This window comes from Pieris brassicae, chromosome Z, assembly GCF_905147105.1.
Source record: "Pieris brassicae chromosome Z, ilPieBrab1.1, whole genome shotgun sequence".
Classification (NCBI taxonomy): Eukaryota; Metazoa; Arthropoda; class Insecta; order Lepidoptera; family Pieridae; genus Pieris; species Pieris brassicae.
Window position 1 is genome coordinate 8,090,025 of NC_059680.1, and position 18,802 is coordinate 8,108,826.

Genomic DNA, 18,802 nt, shown 5'->3' on the forward strand with positions numbered 1-18,802 from the left:
ATACCTCCTGAAAATACGTATTTGAGAAGTAGTCGTAAAGTTTATCTTGTTAATCAAAAAAGTAGGTATATATTGATTTCGTAAATAAGGTTAAACTCTCTTGAAAAAAAAATTCGGAATTTTTTTGATTTTGAATTTAGAAAGCAAGAAAAAGCAAACACATTTTATTTTGTCATTTAAATAGTAGAGCTCCAGTGAGAAAAACGTTATATCAAAATAGATTAAAGTTACTTCAAACTATTTTAAGATAAATTAATTGAAAAACTAAAAAATGCGTGAATGTATATCTATACATGGAGGACAAGCTGGCGTTCAGATTGGCAATGCCTGCTGGGAATTATATTGCTTAGAACATGGAATCCAGCCTGATGGGCAAATGCCATCTGATAAAACAGTTGGAGGAGGAGACGATTCATTTAACACCTTTTTTAGCGAAACGGGCGCTGGAAAGCATGTTCCCAGAGCCGTATTCATAGATTTGGAGCCAACAGTAGTCGATGAAGTTCGCACGGGGACCTACCGACAACTTTTCCACCCCGAACAACTTATAACAGGTAAGGAAGACGCCGCTAATAACTATGCAAGAGGGCATTACACCATCGGTAAAGAAATAGTTGATTTAGTATTAGATAGAGTGAGAAAGTTAGCCGATCAATGCACAGGGCTTCAAGGGTTTCTCATATTTCATTCTTTTGGGGGTGGAACTGGCTCTGGATTTGCTTCTCTGTTGATGGAGAGGTTATCTGTGGACTATGGAAAGAAGTCGAAGCTTGAATTCGCCATATATCCTGCTCCCCAAATATCAACCGCAGTTGTTGAACCCTACAATTCAATACTTACTACCCACACAACTTTAGAACATTCAGACGCTGCTTTTATGGTCGACAATGAAGCTATCTACGATATCTGCAGAAGGAATTTGGATATTGAAAGACCCACTTACACTAATTTGAATCGTCTAATAGGACAAATTGTATCGTCCATCACGGCTTCCTTAAGATTCGATGGTGCCTTAAATGTGGATTTAACAGAATTTCAAACCAACTTGGTACCGTATCCACGGATTCATTTCCCTTTAGTTACATATGCTCCCGTTATTTCTGCTGAAAAGGCTTATCATGAACAATTGTCAGTAGCTGAAATCACGAATGCTTGTTTTGAGCCCGCTAACCAAATGGTAAAATGTGATCCCCGCCATGGAAAGTACATGGCTTGCTGCATGTTATATCGTGGTGATGTGGTTCCTAAAGATGTGAATGCAGCCATAGGCACAATAAAAACTAAACGTACTATACAGTTTGTCGATTGGTGTCCCACCGGGTTTAAAGTTGGCATAAATTATCAGCCACCTACTGTAGTACCGGGAGGAGATTTAGCTAAAGTCCAACGTGCTGTTTGCATGTTATCTAATACAACTGCTATAGCCGAAGCATGGTCTCGACTAAACCACAAATTTGATCTGATGTACGCAAAAAGAGCGTTTGTCCACTGGTACGTCGGTGAAGGTATGGAGGAAGGTGAATTTTCAGAAGCTCGCGAAGATTTAGCTGCTTTAGAAAAGGATTATGAAGAAGTGGGCATGGACTCTGGCGAAGGAGAAGGTGAAGGTGGCGAGGAATATTAATTTTATATTATGTTTAGTTTTTTTCCATATAGACTACAATGTCTGTGATTTTTTGGCAATATTCAGTAAATTAACAAGTAAAGAAGTTGTTTCAATATTCCTTAACTAAATCCCTTCTTAAATAAAGAAATATAAAAGGCATAAAAGATATTCTAGCAGGCTTTCTGACAGAGTTAATGGAATTCTATTCATCTATCAAAAATAAAGTTTAAAGACTTTATTTATATATTTATATCCTTTTTGATTAAAATGTAAATAGCCTAGTAATATAAAAATGAATCGCAAAATGTGTTCGTAAGCACATAATTCAACAACGCCTGGACCAATGTTACTACTTATTTTTCTAAAATGTTCGTTGAAGTCCAAGGATGGTTTTTACGGCGAGAATAATTCGAATTTCTGGGAAAACCCTAAAAACAGCCCTTTTCTTTTTCCCATACAAACGTTTTCTAACTCAAATGTAAAATCAATTTGAAATTTATTGCTATTCAATAAAGTTTATATTAAATTACAAGCACTCACTGTTGTCAAGGCAATGTAGGTGTGTTCCTATATTCCAGTTCACTTATAGCTATCAAAACATGTCGCGTTCCGGAACTCGACAAAAGTAATAAAATCGCGAACCCGACCAAATTGAATAGTTAATAAATGTAAAAGCTATCGATCATTAGTAGTGATTTTTATTTTGGTTGGCTTCGCGTTATTATATTTTTCATTTTAGTTTGGGCACGCGACATAAAATGCATCAGTTTTCAGGTCATGACATCTGTCAAAAAATCGCGTTAAAGATTCCGTGCAAAACTATTGAAATATATTCTAATCGGAAAATATGTCATTGAGGCACACAATTTAGAGATATTTGTCACCTTTAGGTTCCCAGTGTCCCTTTAGATTATTTTCCAATCAGATTTGAACCCTAAGTTCGCCTCTTAGTTTGAAGCCCTCTAGCAGACGGTCAGTTGGGGTTTTTAGAGGGTCACAGAAGGATCGTCATAGTTCGTGGAAGCGAAGATACTTTGGTCACCCGAGCTGAAACTCACACACCGCCCTATCATCAGGGTGACGGTCCCAGGAGAATTTGTTGCGCCGACTATAAAATAGATAGGACAAAAACCTGCCGCATTCTTTTTGATAGAACGATATCGATCGCGTTTGCTAGTCTATGGAAAAAATGGTTGCACTATATGGAGTACTTTTAACAACGGTGCAATGATTGAGTTTTAATGAATAAGGGGTTAGATATATCGTTTGCCCTGTGGAACAAAGTCATAGAGCACTATTACGCCTTTTTTCAGAATTTAATTTTACTTTCCCTCATATAGTTAGCAACAACCATGAGACAGTTTTAGTTAAGATTCTACACAAATAATATAATAGTAATAAATTATTACGTTCTAGACACTCGTCAAAATTATCTTCGTAATTACAGTTACGATGAAACAATCGTAAAAAGCTTTGTATATGTAATATACTAAGTATCCTAGTAATAATAACATTGCCTTCTTTTGTGTCCTGAAAAAAATAATATTTTGCTTTTATGACTTTGTTCCCCAGGGTTAGCGAATATAACACTTTCGCGTTATTTCAACTTTAGCTGGGCATTTAGAGTGTAGGGAAACAAAAATGAAATGGTTTGACAAATTCGAACTGTGTTGATCACTAATAATGTATTGAACAGCGGACGCTCCATCTGGAACCACGCGTTTACAATGCGCCCGTGCAGCGTTAGCATGGAAACCGAGTTGTCGAACTACATCGAAAGGATTATTAAAAGTTAAACATTTAAGAGCTGTTACTTATAAATAAGTTATACTTTAATACAAATAACCAAACGTATCTAATTTTTCTTTATTTTATTTCATGTCTGTAAGATTCCTTAAAAACAATATTAGTTTCGATCGAATTCCACAACATCATCATCAACATCATGGTATTTATTACAAAATGTTCTGCAACAAAGACAATTCAGTAAGAAATTTGAATGCATGGTGTGAAAATATGGGATATCTAAACATGCAACATTTCTGCTGTTAAATTAAAATTTAAATTTTAGTCACTTATACTCAAATTCAAACTCATAATAAGTTTATTCATATAGGTATACAAGTACACTTATGAACGTCAGAAAAGAAGTTAAGTTCATTGTAAATTTACATTTACTACAAGTTCGCAAGTCAAGGGCGTAGAGCGGGCAAGAAGAACTGGCTAGAAACTTGCCGCCACTCGTTTTAATCGCTAAGTATAATTTGAAATGTTTATAAACAAAAAAGAATCGTAAAATATGATGCTAAGTGCAAATCTCAAAGAATGTCCAGGGATACATTTAAAATATAAACTCGGTTTGTATTTTAAATGTATGTACTTCTGAGTAGGGTTAAAAAAATATTGGAAAAAAGCACGGAAGTCCCCAAAAAAACAATTTTCTTGTTTGCTCCTGCAAATTCGGGGCGAATCACGGTTCAGTAGGATGCTAGAAGCATATTAAGTTATATAAAATATACGAGCATGTAAGTTAGACGGTGGTTAATGGTAATACAAATGATCGCCCATGTTTAGTGACAGCCAAGAGGTGCAATCGGCAGTATTTCTAAAAATCAGAATAACATAAGAGCATTCTCTGAGATCATGTCTAATCAGTTCATCAATCAGCAAGACACTTTGTTATATAAATTATCTACCTTTGCAGATATATCCCAAGACGCAATAGAACACATCCCATATGAATTGTTGTTCTTGTTAAAAGCGTGAAAAACACAACAGAATTGGTTACAAGAAAACAAAGCAAAAGTATTAAATCTGTTACGGCATTTTTAATAGCTTTGTTTTTCCCAGACGATTTACGCAACCCACAGTACCTGATGACAAAACAATAATATTAGACACAAATAAATGTATTTAAATTAAATTGGTTTGTTTCTGTTACAGTTATTGATCGTTAATTAGCCTGAAATACAAAGATATTAAATATAGATTGGTTTCTTCATCCGTCGTCACATTTATCCACTATTGGTGTGAGGTAAATCATTGCTTCGCTCTTTTTTTAGTTTCAGTTTGAGCGGTTCGAGTTCCCTCACTTACTTCGCTACTGCTGCAACTCAAAATATGTCTCGGCCTCTGAAACGAGAAACGCTGGGACCTGTCCCTGTCCTGCGGCACTTCGCACCAATTGTTGGAGAGTTTGAGTTTGAAATGTACCCAGTGGGACCCGACATGAAGACAATTTTATCATAACTTACCTCACGTTATATCCAAGGCAGACATCAAAAACATTATACAAGAAGTTCCTAAACGTGGTTTCTTGATGTTTTACTAAGGAATATTTAGTTGGCATAAATACAATGTTGGTATCGTTAGGATCTGGGTGGTATACGTAAGTTTTGCAATTACATAATTGTTTTTGTATGCCACCACATGAACAGTCCATTCTATACGTACATTAAAACAATTTTGGTATTGACATTGTATTGAGCCACTGGCATATATACTTAATTTGAAAATGTAACTAAATTTTTAATACGAAGTCATTTACATTTTATTGATATCTTTTACATATTCATGAAAAGTAACATAAATTATACACTCCGATTTTTAAATTGATTTTTTTTAAGTTTTTCAATTTTTTTATTGACAGTTTGTAAATTTTATTACAGATAGAATAAAACAGGGAAGAAGGCTGTAGTTCTTGGAAGCGCTGCCGTCTATGGTGTCGATACGGTGTGTCTTTTTCTTGACTACCATACCAAGGTACTATTGCTATCATTGAGGATTATACAGGCCATAAATGGTCGTGAGTTCGCCGCAGAAACTTACTCAAGGAACGAGTTGGAAAATATAAAGCACTTGCGACTTGCTTATATATAGGCCTGGTTTTGTGTTTAAATAATCAAAATGGCGCGGAGTTTGAGGTGTAAAATTGGCTCATGAAATGGAAGCTATTTTCTCAAACCAACTTATTAAAAACTTGAAATTCGTTACGAATTTAGATTATTTATCGTGATCAGGCTATTATGTAGAATTAACTTAAGGATTTTGGTTATATTGGGGTTTTGAGTATGTGAATGAGTCATAATTTGTTCTTACAGTCTATGACGTGATAAGGCTGCTGATTCCATTGTAGTTTCATTCCAAAAAGTTCTCCGAAAACCTTAAAAAACGATTATCAGGGAGTTCAGACCGTTTTAAATACTAATTTACGGACTCAAGTACGTCTTCAGTTAATGTGTTTCTGATGCATGTTGCTGCAAAATACATCCTGTTATTTCATTTTGGAACGAATACTGCCTTATGTATTTGTAGTTGATGACACGTTTCCTTTAAGAAAAAACATGATAAAAACATTTCGGCAAACTATGACCGTAGAGTTAAGAGGAAGTCGAAAAGCAATTGAAAATTAAATTAAATACTATAACTTAAGAACTCGCAACAAGTGAATCAACCATTGTTACGTTATGCGTGTAGCTAACATGAGCAGTGCCGTTACATGTGTCCGCCAAACGGTTGCGGTTCGCATTTGTCCTCTTGTCTGTTCAAACAAAGGTATTATAATTCTAGCTTGAAATTATCTTGACTTAAAAAGAAAACATTGACAATGTCTGTCATACTTATGCTAAAAATGTTAGCAAAAATATAGAATAATCTAAGATACAAATCATGTAAATAAATCTATATATTTAATAAATAAAAGAAAAATTATTTATAACACTAATGTGTCTACTAATAAATAGTAGACACATTAGTAGTAGTGGATACATTCATGATCTAAATTTGAAGAAGGTTAGTTAACAAATTTAATTATTAAATTATGGGTATTTGCGTAACAGCTGTTTCTAACCTTAAACTACTTAGGTATATAGAGTATAGGTTTATCTAAAAATCAGAAAAATAGATTTTACCGTTCTGGTTCAGTCCTATCTTGTATATAATATATAACTTTTTGTGAGCTCAATTAAATACAAATTAAGAAGAAAATATAAATTTTATAATTAAATTTATTGTTGTCCAGGCAATATATCTTATTACTTATTTATTATCATCGGCGATTTCTGGGTGTAAGCCACGTCATTAATTAACCTTATATATTTTTTAAATTCATAAATCTCTTTGCTAAATAATTCATAAAAGTCTTTTTGTTGAAATATTAATATAATCTATGAGCATGCGATGATCTATGGATCAAGCTCAGTAGCTACCTTGTCGCGCCATCAGGAATGGCGAGGCATGAATTATAAAAATAGTCTTAAGTGATAAGTGAGACCGATAGCAGACGATTTCTGAGTTTGTAGATTTTTCATTCTTATCGAAAATCTGACTACGATTTTGATTATAGAAATAAACAACAATGGCGGATGATAAGAAAATAAAATTTCTCATGCACTACAGACAAAATAAGAGATCAGAAACAGTGCATCCTAACGTTAAAAAAAGAAGAGAGAAGAATTTCACAACGAATAACTTTTTAAAAAAAAGTATGAGTTTCTATAATGACGTTACAATAATTGTTCATAGAAAGAAAAAATGCAGATTATCTACATATGATTCTATGCATCTCACGGCTACATTTAAACGAAAAAGTACATCTACATGTTACTTAAACACAAGCCGTAAACAAATACCATTGAACTATTCAGCTTCCCTTCAAACTTTATCTTTTTGTAATCAGAACAGCCGAAGGACTCGATCTTCTCAGAACCCTTCACCTCATTATACTTTTACCAAATGGGACGTTTATCGGTGTCAATTTAGTACACAAGAAGAGAGCTGCTGTTGTTCATGTAATTCAGATGCTATGTTTGAGGTCATGAAAAGTCTATACGATTGTTATAAGCAGAAAAATTGTGATAATTGCAATTGTATACTTTGTGGACATCTTCCTAGAGAAGAGCGACGTTTAGGTGAATTGCGTAAAACTGGAATTACTGAGTTAGGAGTTAAAGAAAAGAAGAAAGCCAAACGAAAAATAAAAAGTAAAGAACTTTTAGCCATCAAAAAAGCTAAAACTCCTGAAGAAAAGGAAGCAGCATTAAAGAAACTAGTATTATCTGGTGTAGCCTTGCCAGAGCCAAAAACAACATCGGAAAAAGACCTGATTGAAAAAGTAAAAACACAACTAGCTATGCCACCACAGCCGCGGAGTAAATCAGAAAAGGAGTTATACAAAAAAGCTGAAGCTGAAGGTCTCATTACCCCTCTCGAGGGTAAAACTAAATCACAAAAGCTCAAAATTTTAGAAAAACAAAGAGATCTGGGATTATCGTTGCCCGAAGGACGTACTCTATCTGAAAAAGCGCTTATAGAAAAGGTAAAATCATCTGGAGTAGCGTCAGTTGTTACAGAAGTACCATCAGAAAAATTACGTAAAGCTAAAAAAGAAGGTCTTTTAACTCCACTGGAAGGAAAAACACCACAGCAGAAAAAGGCAATTCTTAAAGGCTTGGCCATGAATGGAATTCCTTTACCTAAGGGGAAATCTAACTCTGAACGTAACTTAATTGATCAAGTTCGAGATGAACTTGGACTTCCTCCACAACCAAAAACATTAGCGGATAAAAAGAAATATAAAAGAGCTTTCAACGCAGGTATAATAACTCCGTTAGAAGGAAAAACTACTAGACAGAAAGAAGATATCCTAAGGAAACAGGCAGAAATGGGTTTACCTCTACCCCAAGGAAGAACGCCATCTGAGAAATCTCTTATTGCAAAGATTAAAAAAACTACGAGGCCACTTTCGGAGATTAGAGTTCCATCAGAAAAAATTAGAAAAGCTAAAGCTGAGGGATTGTTGACACCTTTAAAAGGCAAAACAAAAGCACAGAAAGAAAAAATTCTTCGGGGTTTAGCTAAAAATGGAATTCCCCTTCCTGAAGGGAAAACTGCGTCTGAAAAAAAAATTATTGATAAAGTAAGAGCTGATCTCGGATTACCGCCGGAACCAAAAACTTCAGCCGAAAGAACTAAATACAAACAAGCATTCGATTCTGGCATAATCACTCCATTAGAAGGGAAAACGCCCCAACAGAAAGAAGACATACTAAGGAGACAAGCTGAAATTGGTTTACCTCTGCCCCAAGGCAGGACAGCATCAGAAAAAGCCCTAATAGCAGACATTCAACGGACTGTAAGACCAACGTCGGCAATAAGAATCCCATCGGCCAAAATGAGAAAAGCAAAAGCTGAGGGTTTGTTAACACCCTTAAAGGGCAAGACAGCAGCACAAAGAGAAAATATACTTCGAGGTTTAGCTCAAAACGGTATTCCCCTTCCTGAAGGGAAAACTGCGTCTGAAAAAAAAATTATTGATAAAGTAAGAGCTGATCTCGGATTACCGCCGGAACCAAAAACATCAGCCGAAAGAACTAAATACAAAAAAGCATTCGATTCTGGCATAATCACTCCATTAGAAGGGAAAACGCCCCAACAGAAAGAAGACATACTAAGGAGACAAGCTGAAATTGGTTTACCTCTGCCCCAAGGCAGGACAGCATCAGAAAAAGCCCTAATAGCAGACATTCAACGGACTGTAAGACCAACGTCGGCAATAAGAGTCCCATCGGCCAAAATGAGAAAAGCAAAAGCTGAGGGTTTGTTAACACCCTTAAAGGGCAAGACAGCAGCACAAAGAGAAAATATTCTTCGAGGTTTAGCTCAAAACGGTATTCCCCTTCCTGAAGGGAAAACTGCGTCTGAAAAAAAAATTATTGATAAAGTAAGAGCTGATCTCGGATTACCGCCGGAACCAAAAACATCAGCCGAAAGAACTAAATACAAAAAAGCATTCGATTCTGGCATAATCACTCCATTAGAAGGGAAAACGCCCCAACAGAAAGAAGACATACTAAGGAGACAAGCTGAAATGGGTTTACCTCTGCCCCAAGGCAGGACAGCATCAGAAAAAGCCCTAATAGCAGACATTCAACGGACTGTAAGACCAATGTCGGCAATAAGAGTCCCATCGGCCAAAATGAGAAAAGCAAAAGCTGAGGGTTTGTTAACACCTTTAAAGGGCAAGTCAGCAGAACAAAGAGAAAATATTCTTCGAGGTTTAGCTCAAAACGGTATTCCCCTTCCTGAAGGGAAAACTGCGTCTGAAAAAAAAATTATTGATAAAGTAAGAGCTGATCTCGGATTACCGCCGGAACCAAAAACTTCAGCCGAAAGAACTAAATACAAACAAGCATTCGATTCTGGCATAATCACTCCATTAGAAGGGAAAACGCCCCAACAGAAAGAAGACATACTAAGGAGACAAGCTGAAATGGGTTTACCTCTGCCCCAAGGCAGGACAGCATCAGAAAAAGCCCTAATAGCAGACATTCAACGGACTGTAAGACCAACGTCGGCAATAAGAGTCCCATCGGCCAAAATGAGAAAAGCAAAAGCTGAGGGTTTGTTAACACCCTTAAAGGGCAAGACAGCAGCACAAAGAGAAAATATTCTTCGAGGTTTAGCTCAAAACGGTATTCCCCTTCCTGAAGGGAAAACTGCGTCTGAAAAAAAAATTATTGATAAAGTAAGAGCTGATCTCGGATTACCGCCGGAACCAAAAACATCAGCCGAAAGAACTAAATACAAAAAAGCATTCGATTCTGGCATAATCACTCCATTAGAAGGGAAAACGCCCCAACAGAAAGAAGACATACTAAGGAGACAAGCTGAAATGGGTTTACCTCTGCCCCAAGGCAGGACAGCATCAGAAAAAGCCCTAATAGCAGACATTCAACGGACTGTAACACCAACGTCGGCAATAAGAGTCCCATCGGCCAAAATGAAAAAAGCAAAAGCTGAGGGTTTGTTAACACCCTTAAAGGGCAAGACAGCAGCTCAAAGAGAAAATATTCTTCGAGGTTTAGCTCAAAACGGTATTCCCCTTCCTGAAGGGAAAACTGCGTCTGAAAAAAAAATTATTGATAAAGTAAGAGCTGATCTCGGATTACCGCCGGAACCAAAAACTTCAGCCGAAAGAACTAAATACAAAAAAGCATTCGATTCTGGCATAATCACTCCATTAGAAGGGAAAACGCCCCAACAGAAAGAAGACATACTAAGGAGACAAGCTGAAATGGGTTTACCTCTGCCCCAAGGCAGGACAGCATCAGAAAAAGCCCTAATAGCAGACATTCAACGGACTGTAAGACCAACGTCGGCAATAAGAGTCCCATCGGCCAAAATGAGAAAAGCAAAAGCTGAGGGTTTGTTAACACCCTTAAAGGGCAAGACAGCAGCACAAAGAGAAAATATTCTTCGAGGTTTAGCTCAAAACGGTATTCCCCTTCCTGAAGGGAAAACTGCGTCTGAAAAAAAAATTATTGATAAAGTAAGAGCTGATCTCGGATTACCACCGGAACCAAAAACTTCAGCCGAAAGAACTAAATACAAACAAGCATTCGATTCTGGCATAATCACTCCATTAGAAGGGAAAACGCCCCAACAGAAAAAAGACATACTAAGGAGACAAGCTGAAATTGGTTTACCTCTGCCTCAAGGCAGAACAGCATCAGAAAAGGCCCTTATAGCAGACATTCAACAGACTGTAAGACCACCGTCAGCGATAAGAGTCCCATCGGCCAAACTGAGAAAAGCAAAGGCTGAGGGTTTGTTAACACCTTTAAAGGGCAAGACAGCAGAACAGAAAGAAAATATTCTTCGAGGTTTAGCTCAGAACGGTATTCCCCTACCTGAAGCCAAAACCAAATCTGAAAGAAAAATAATAGACAAGGTAAGAGCTGATCTTGGCTTACCTCCCGAACCTAAAACTTCAGGTGAAAAAAGCGCATACAAAAAAGCTTTAGTAGCAGGTATAATAACACCATTAGAAGGGAAAACGCCCCAAGAGAAAGAAGACATACTAAGAAAACAAGCGGAAATGGGAGTTCTCCTCCCACAAGGACGCACGCCTTCTGAAAAAGCTATCATAGCTAAAATTCAGCAAACCGTTAAGCCACATCCAGAATTAGAAGAAGCTTTTCCAACAGGGAATCTAGCAGAAAAAGAGAAAGCTTTAAAAAATCTAGTAGCACAAGGCAAAAATTTGCCAGCTGCAAAAACACCTTCAGAAGAAAAAATACTAAATAAAGTTCGACGTGATCTAGGTTTACCCCCTGAACCAAAATCTCGATCGGAAAGGGAACGATATAACCAAGCAATGGCAGCAGGTATAATAGATCCTTTGGATGGTAAAACAAAGCCCCAGAAAGAGAGAATTCTTCAAGCGCAAGCTGACATGGGTATTCCTTTACCGGTAGGTCGAACAGCATCAGAAAAGGCTTTAATTAAAGACATTAAATCCGGTAAAAGAAAGCGAGCAAAATTATTACCACCAGAAGAGGTAAAAAAATTAGAAACAAAAACAGCTAAAAAAATGAAGGAAGGTAAAGGGCCCAGCGATGAATGTATATGTGATATACTTACACCGGAAACAGAAAAAATTGCTATTAAGTCACGCGTGCCATCAGAAAAAATTCGTAAGGCTAAAGAAGCTGGCCTACTGACGCCACTTGAAGGTAAATCTGCAAAGGATAAGGAGAGGATACTTAAAAGTTTGGCTAAAGAAGGACTACCATTACCTGAACCAAAAACTGTGTCTGAAAAAAAATTAATAGATAAAATAAAAACAGAAATGGGTATACCTGTTACAGCAATTACTTCGGAAAAATTGCGTAAAGCAAAAGCAGCGGGCTTAATGACCCCTTTAACAGGTAAGTCAGCAAAAGAAAAAGAAAGAATAGTTAGAAGCTTAGCAAAAGAAGGACTTCCGTTACCAGAACCAAAAACTGCGTCTGAGAAGAAGTTAATAGACAAAGTGAAAACAGAAATGGGTATGCCCCCAGCAGTCCCTTCTGAAAAACTGCAAAAAGCCAAAGAAGCTGGCCTACTAACACCCCTGAAAGGTAAAACTACAAAAGAACAAGAGAGGATTTTAAAAGGTTTGTTAAAAGAAGGATTACCCTTACCTGAGGCAAAGACTGCATCGGAAAAAAGACTTATAACAAAAGTAAAAAAAGATTTGGGTATTCCTATAAGTGGGATAACATCCGAAAGGCTTCGGAAAGCGAAAGCAGCAGGTTTAATAACTCCTTTAGACGGTAAATCAAAAGCTCACAAAGAAAAAATATTACGAGGAAGAGTTGCAGCGGGTTTGCCACTACCGGAAGGAGTAACTGCGTCAGATAAAGAATTAATAAAGAAAATAAAAGCGGAAACTGGATACATAACACCACTTCCTTCTAAAAGTAAATCAATGGTAGCAAAAATTCCATCAGAAAAATTAAAAGCTGCAAAAGCAGCTGGACTTTTAACTCCACTACATGGGAAAACTGATTCTCAAAAAGAGAAAATCTTAAAGGGTTTAGCATTACATGGCATCCCTCTTCCTAAAGGAGAAACACCTTCAGAACGAAAGATTATTGCTAAAGTGCGTAAAGATTTAGGTCTTCCATCAGAGCCTCAAACACCATCGTTAAAAGAAAAATTTCGTCTAGCACACGAAATGGGTATTATGACTCCTCTTGAAGGAAAGACACCATCACAAAAAGAAAGAATCTTAAGAAAACAAGCTGAAATGGGAATTCCCCTACCAGAAGGTAGAACAGCATCTGAAAAAGAGCTTATTAAGAAAGTAAAGTCAACAACAGTTAGACCAATACCTTCTGAAAAGTTACGCAAAGCCAAAGAAGCGGGATTAATTACACCACTTCAAGGAAAATCCCAAAAAGAAAAGGAAAGGATATTGAAGGGATTAGCGAAAGCTGGTTTACCATTACCTGAAGGAAAGACGGCATCGGAAAAGCAATTAATTAAAACAGTAAAAGCAGATATGGGCATACCTCTAGGCGGAATATCATCAAGTAAACTTCGTAAAGCATTGGCGGAAGGTTTAATTACACCTTTTGAAGGAAAGTCCCCAGCCCAAAAAGAAAAACTATTAAAAGGAAGAGTACAAGCAGGATTACCTTTACCTGAAGGTGTTTCACCATCGGATAAGGCTCTAATTAAAAAAATTAAAGCTGAAACAGGATATGTGACACCCCGGACAGAAAAATTAAAACGTGTAAGCGAAGTAGCTTTCCCGAAAGGACCTTCAGCCGAAAGAGAAAGGGCTTTAAAAAACTTAGTTATGCAAGGAAAACGTTTACCAGAAGCAAAAACACCTTCTGAAGAAAAAATACTGAATAAAGTTACACGTGATCTAGGTTTACCACCCGTACCCAAATCGCAAGTAGAAAGAGATAATTATAACCAAGCAATAGCCGCAGGTGCCATAGTACCATTGGAAGGTAAAACAAAGCCCCAAAAGGAAAAAATTCTACAAACCCAAGCCGATATGGGAATTCCATTACCAGAAGGCCGAACAGCATCAGAGAAGGCTTTAATTAGAGACATTAAATCCGGTAAAAGAAAGCGAGAAAAATTATTACCACCAGAAGAGGTAAAAAAATTAGAAACAAAAACAGCTAAAAAAATGAAGGAAGGAAAAGGGCCCAGCGATGAATGTATATGTGATATACTTACACCGGAAACAGAAAAAATTGCTATTAAGTCACGCGTGCCATCAGAAAAAATTCGTAAGGCTAAAGAAGCTGGCCTACTGACGCCACTTGAAGGTAAATCTGCAAAGGATAAGGAGAGGATACTTAAAAGTTTGGCTAAAGAAGGACTACCATTACCTGAACCAAAAACTGTGTCTGAAAAAAAATTAATAGATAAAATAAAAACAGAAATGGGTATACCTGTTACAGCAATTACTTCGGAAAAATTGCGTAAAGCACGAGCTGCTGGATTATTAACTCCAATAACAGGAAAATCAGATGCGGAAAAAGAAAGAATTTTAACAGGATTAGCTAAAAATGGAATTCCATTGCCAAAGGCACAAACGTCATCTGAAAGAAAAATAATAGAAAAAGTACGAAAGGATCTCGGCTTACCGCCAGAACCAAAAACATCATCTATAAGACAAAAATATAATCAAGCCCATGAAGCTGGTATAATAACTCCACTTGAAGGAAAAACCATGGCTCAGAAAGAAAATATTTTAACTGAACAAGCTAAAATGGGATTACCTCTACCAGAAGGGCGTACGCCGTCTGAAAAAGATCTGATTAATCGAATTCGTAAAAGTGTGCCAAAGAAGAAATCTGAAATAATTGGGGAAATAGGCGGAATCCCAATTACAGCTTCTAAAAGGGAAGCTTTCCAGAAAGCGAAAAAGGAGGGCTTATTAACGCCTTTAAAGGGAAAGTCAATCGCTGAAAAAGAAAAAATTGTTAGAGGGTTAGCGGAGGCTGGTTTACCTTTACCGGAAGGAAAAACACCATCGGAAAAAGTGTTGATACAAAAAGTTCGCACTGCTTTGGGCCTTCCTCCTGAACCCACACCTTCTGAAAGACAAGGTAAAATTAAAACAAAATCAAAGAAAATTGGTGCGGACAGAGCTAAAATGAGTGAAGTAGCAATTGGTGTTGGTAAATCTAAAATAGGCATAAAAGAAGAGTTTCAGGATATTATAAAAACCACTACTTGTGACCGTGGTTGTGGTTGTGACCGAAAAAAAATAAGATTTAAACATAGTTATGTGAAAATACGAGTTACATCTCCAGATATATCATCCTTATGTCCTTGTCCTAACGAATGTGTACCAGGAGTAAAAGGCGGTGTATTCACTGATAATGAAGGTATAAAAGTCACAGTAGGTCAAGTAAGCGCAGCACCTTCATTTGCTTCCAAAGAATATATTAAGACTGACAGTACTAAATTGGAGATTAAATACCACAACGACAAAGCTAAATTTTCTTCTATTTCAAGTGAATCAATCAAAATCAAATCAAAAAATGAATTAAAACACACTAACGGTTATAGTGAAAGCTTAAGTGAAACTTATATTTTTATTCAATCATCGGATGACTCAAATGATTCAAAACTAAGTATTGATATATCAACAGTTATAGGTGCTTTTGAGTCCACACTTTTTTCTTCGTCTTCTAATAAAAGCATACTTTCAAAATCAATAAGCATTATATCCATCACAGTCTCGAATTGTTCATCAAATTCTGCGTATTTAATTGAAAGAACTTTGGACTATTCTTCACAATCAAATGAAAGTATAACAGACTTGGACATTATTGATCAAGTGGAACATTATGGGATTGCAAGGTATGGTTTAGTACGTATAGTAATGTTTTTTTAATGATACTTAAAATTGCTTTAATTAGATTCAATTCTAGTTATTGCACGCAAATGAAGTGTCCGTTTAAGGGCGGATCCACTGCATTTGCATTGGGCAAATATATTCTTATTTAAGTAATTAAATTATGTGATGGAACATTAACAAATTAAAATTCGTTACAGAATGCATTCCACGACGTTCGACATTGATTTGGGTACCGACATAATATCCGATAACATTCTAAATGACCATCCAACAATACTGAGATTATCTACTATAAATAATATTTATAATTGCGATTGTAAGACGACTCATCCCAATTTAGCGAGCATAATAAGTAAAATATTATCGCAGGAAGCTTTAAGTGAAAATTCATCGCTTTATGTTCTTCTTCCAACATCATCTGAAAACAGTTCTACCCATTTATATTGCAACAAGAAAGTTAGTTCAACAATTTGCATTCAGCTTTCCGAAAAACCTTTAACCTGCAAGGGATGTTTTGATACTAGCTACCATAGTAAGTTTGCCTTGAAAGTTTATATAATTTCATTTAAGCAAATCAACGTGGCGATTGAAAATTCCACCAAATTCTTAGTTTGTTATAATCCAATAGGTATAGCCATATTGAAGTAGTCTGTTTATTATCATACATGTATTAAATATATTTTTCAAAGACTTACTTAGATTTTCGATCTTGCGGACGACTACTGTTTAAACAAGAGAAATTTTGTACTACTATGTATCTCCCAGTATATTATTTAGTATCTCTCATATTTTAAGGTGAATTCCTACAAAGTAAACAGAAAAAATTACATGGCTTTAAGATATCTGCAAAAGGTAGAAACAAATTAACTGAAAGGCACAGAGTTCCGGGAGAACTAGTAACCATTAAGCCAGATGGACTTAAGATGAAGGGATGTATAGAAATTTGTACTGACACTACAGAAGATCGGCCCTGTTGTTGTGATGTTGTTAATGAAAAGTCTGCACAAAAAACAGAAATGACAAATGTAATATCAGATTTAGTGATTCCTTTCATCAATAATGATGCCTTATCACAAGGTAAAGGTTTTTAAAGACTAACCTTTTTGATGTCCAAAACAAAACTTTTTTTAATTTTTTATAGTACGGAATCGAGCCCGCAACAATCTATATTTATAAAAAGCACATGTAGTTTGTGTAATAAGAGTGCGAGCATAATTATCTTCTTTTATCCTAATGTCATCGCTGATGGAACGTAGATTACACCACTGACGCATACAATCCGTGATTTTGTATCACAAACGTCCCAATCTTATATATAATTAACATAATTAAACTATATACTATAAAATTAATGACTATTAATCTCTCTGAATAATATATAATTGTAATAATTATAGTCACGTTATTTTAAGGGTTAAATCGTGAAAATTATGAATGCTGTCATGAAATTTCAAGAAAGAAGGATATCTCTTACAGAACAAAAAACTTGGGTCCTAATCAAACACCAGTACGACTTTGTAAAACACCATCTTGTGGCAATTTTTCTGCACCTACTACACAACATATACGAAATTCGCCATCTAATTCAAATTTAAATCAAACACCAACTTCTAGTAAACAATGCGAATGCAATTTTGAACAACTTAAAGAAATTATAGAAAAACTTGGAAGAGATCTTATCTCAAAGTCTTGTGGTACTTCCACTGAAAGAATTGACACTAAAGTGGCCAAACCAGTGAGTAAGTATTGTTAAATCTTGTCCTAATTGAAAATAATTTTATAAATAATGTGGAACTGCTTTTAGTTTGATCGTTTAGTTGTAGAACCATATTTAACTTGAATCATGAAGTGATTTTTTTTTTAGAAAACGCAAACCTTCAACCGTCATCTAAAAGCCACGATTGCATATCCTGTGGTTCTTTCAGTAAAGAAGATCTAAAAAGCCAATGTCCTTGTGAGCGACACGCATCAAAAAGTAAACATTTGGAAAATCTTATACCACCAAGACCCATCAATGAAATTAACTCCAACGCTGACATTAATGAGAAGAAAAAAAACAAAAAGAAAGATAAAAAACATATTTGTGAATGTCCTCAAGTACCTCAGGGAGAATTCGACCCAATGGTCTTGATTGATGAAGACTATATAAGAAGAATGAAATCAGCTTTAACTCAAAACATGTCTGGATTCAAAATAATTAGCGTACCAAAAGTGCCTGAACCAGAAATGAGTTTTGAAGAAGCTCTAAGTTACGTTATACAAAGTGACCAAGATAAATATGGAAAACTCTTTTGTCTATGTCACGAAAAACATGGACAAAAGAAAAAAGCAGATTGTGAATGCCCTCCTGACGTGGTGCCTGAAAAGAGCCTCGAAGAACTTAAAGGAATTAAACTTCACATAGGTGGTAAGGGTTCTTCTTCAAAAGGTTTAAGTGGTATATTATGTTTTCAACTCATAGATGACTAAAATTTCATATTATGTTTAAGTTCTATTGTCCGCCATCGTGTTCACGTTTACTACACTTGTTCTGTTGTGTTAATCCTAAATTATTCTAACATGCTACATTATTAATAAAAATCGAGTTCGAAATTTCGTTTCTTTTAAAAAAAAAAAGTTAAGTGTCCGCTATATGCTATTACTTACATAGTCAGCAGGCAGATTGCTAATTTACCTATACTTTAAATCAAAGGGAGACTATGCGATGTAGTTTATGGAGCTGTCCGAGTGATACTTTCGATTTATACTTCATCTAATTAATATAACATAATATAATATAAATGAAACATGTTTAATTAATGATGTTAAATAAAAGCCATGTATTCTACAATAACATTAAATGACCACATGACATGAATGATTTTTATGCCTTACTAGTGCTGTCATTATCGCATATCTGTGTATGCGAATAAACGGGCGAATTTTTGTACACGAACCGCAATGCAGTGATAACGCGTCACAAAGATAAGCTTGTTCAAAGTTACTTGGTACTTTTCTATTTAACTCGGCTATGGCTTTTTGCCATAATTTTAGTATTA

General features: G+C 35.8%; 2 protein-coding genes and 1 long non-coding RNA gene across 5 annotated transcripts; 2 read left to right on the plus strand and 1 right to left on the minus strand.

The window, feature by feature from the left end:
- The first annotated feature begins 159 nt into the window (after nucleotides 1-159).
- Nucleotides 160-1,706, plus strand: LOC123718715 (tubulin alpha-1 chain-like). The gene has a single exon (XM_045675449.1). The coding sequence runs from the start codon at nucleotides 272-274 to the stop codon at nucleotides 1,622-1,624; it is 1,353 nt and encodes a 450-aa protein (XP_045531405.1). The 5' UTR covers nucleotides 160-271; the 3' UTR covers nucleotides 1,625-1,706.
- Nucleotides 1,707-3,458: 1,752 nt separating this feature from the next.
- Nucleotides 3,459-5,240, minus strand: LOC123718737. Its single transcript, XR_006755064.1, has 3 exons — nucleotides 4,861-5,240; nucleotides 4,303-4,479; nucleotides 3,459-3,573 (listed from the first exon to the last, which is right to left on the minus strand). It is a non-coding gene; the product is annotated as an uncharacterized LOC123718737 (long non-coding RNA).
- Nucleotides 5,241-6,259: 1,019 nt separating this feature from the next.
- On the plus strand, nucleotides 6,260-18,343 carry LOC123718549. 3 transcript variants are annotated; one of them, XM_045675162.1, is made up of 6 exons: nucleotides 6,260-6,397; nucleotides 6,951-15,766; nucleotides 15,962-16,296; nucleotides 16,560-16,841; nucleotides 17,177-17,503; nucleotides 17,629-18,343. In XM_045675162.1, the coding sequence occupies exons 2-6, from the start codon at nucleotides 6,963-6,965 to the stop codon at nucleotides 18,231-18,233; spliced, it is 10,353 nt and encodes a 3,450-aa protein (XP_045531118.1). In that variant the 5' UTR covers nucleotides 6,260-6,397; nucleotides 6,951-6,962; the 3' UTR covers nucleotides 18,234-18,343. The 3 variants fall into 3 exon arrangements, with proteins under 3 accessions (XP_045531118.1, XP_045531120.1, XP_045531119.1); XM_045675164.1 differs by having other exon boundaries at nucleotides 17,177-17,499; nucleotides 17,690-17,823; XM_045675163.1 differs by having other exon boundaries at nucleotides 17,177-17,499; nucleotides 17,629-17,812.
- The last annotated feature ends 459 nt before the right edge of the window (nucleotides 18,344-18,802 follow it).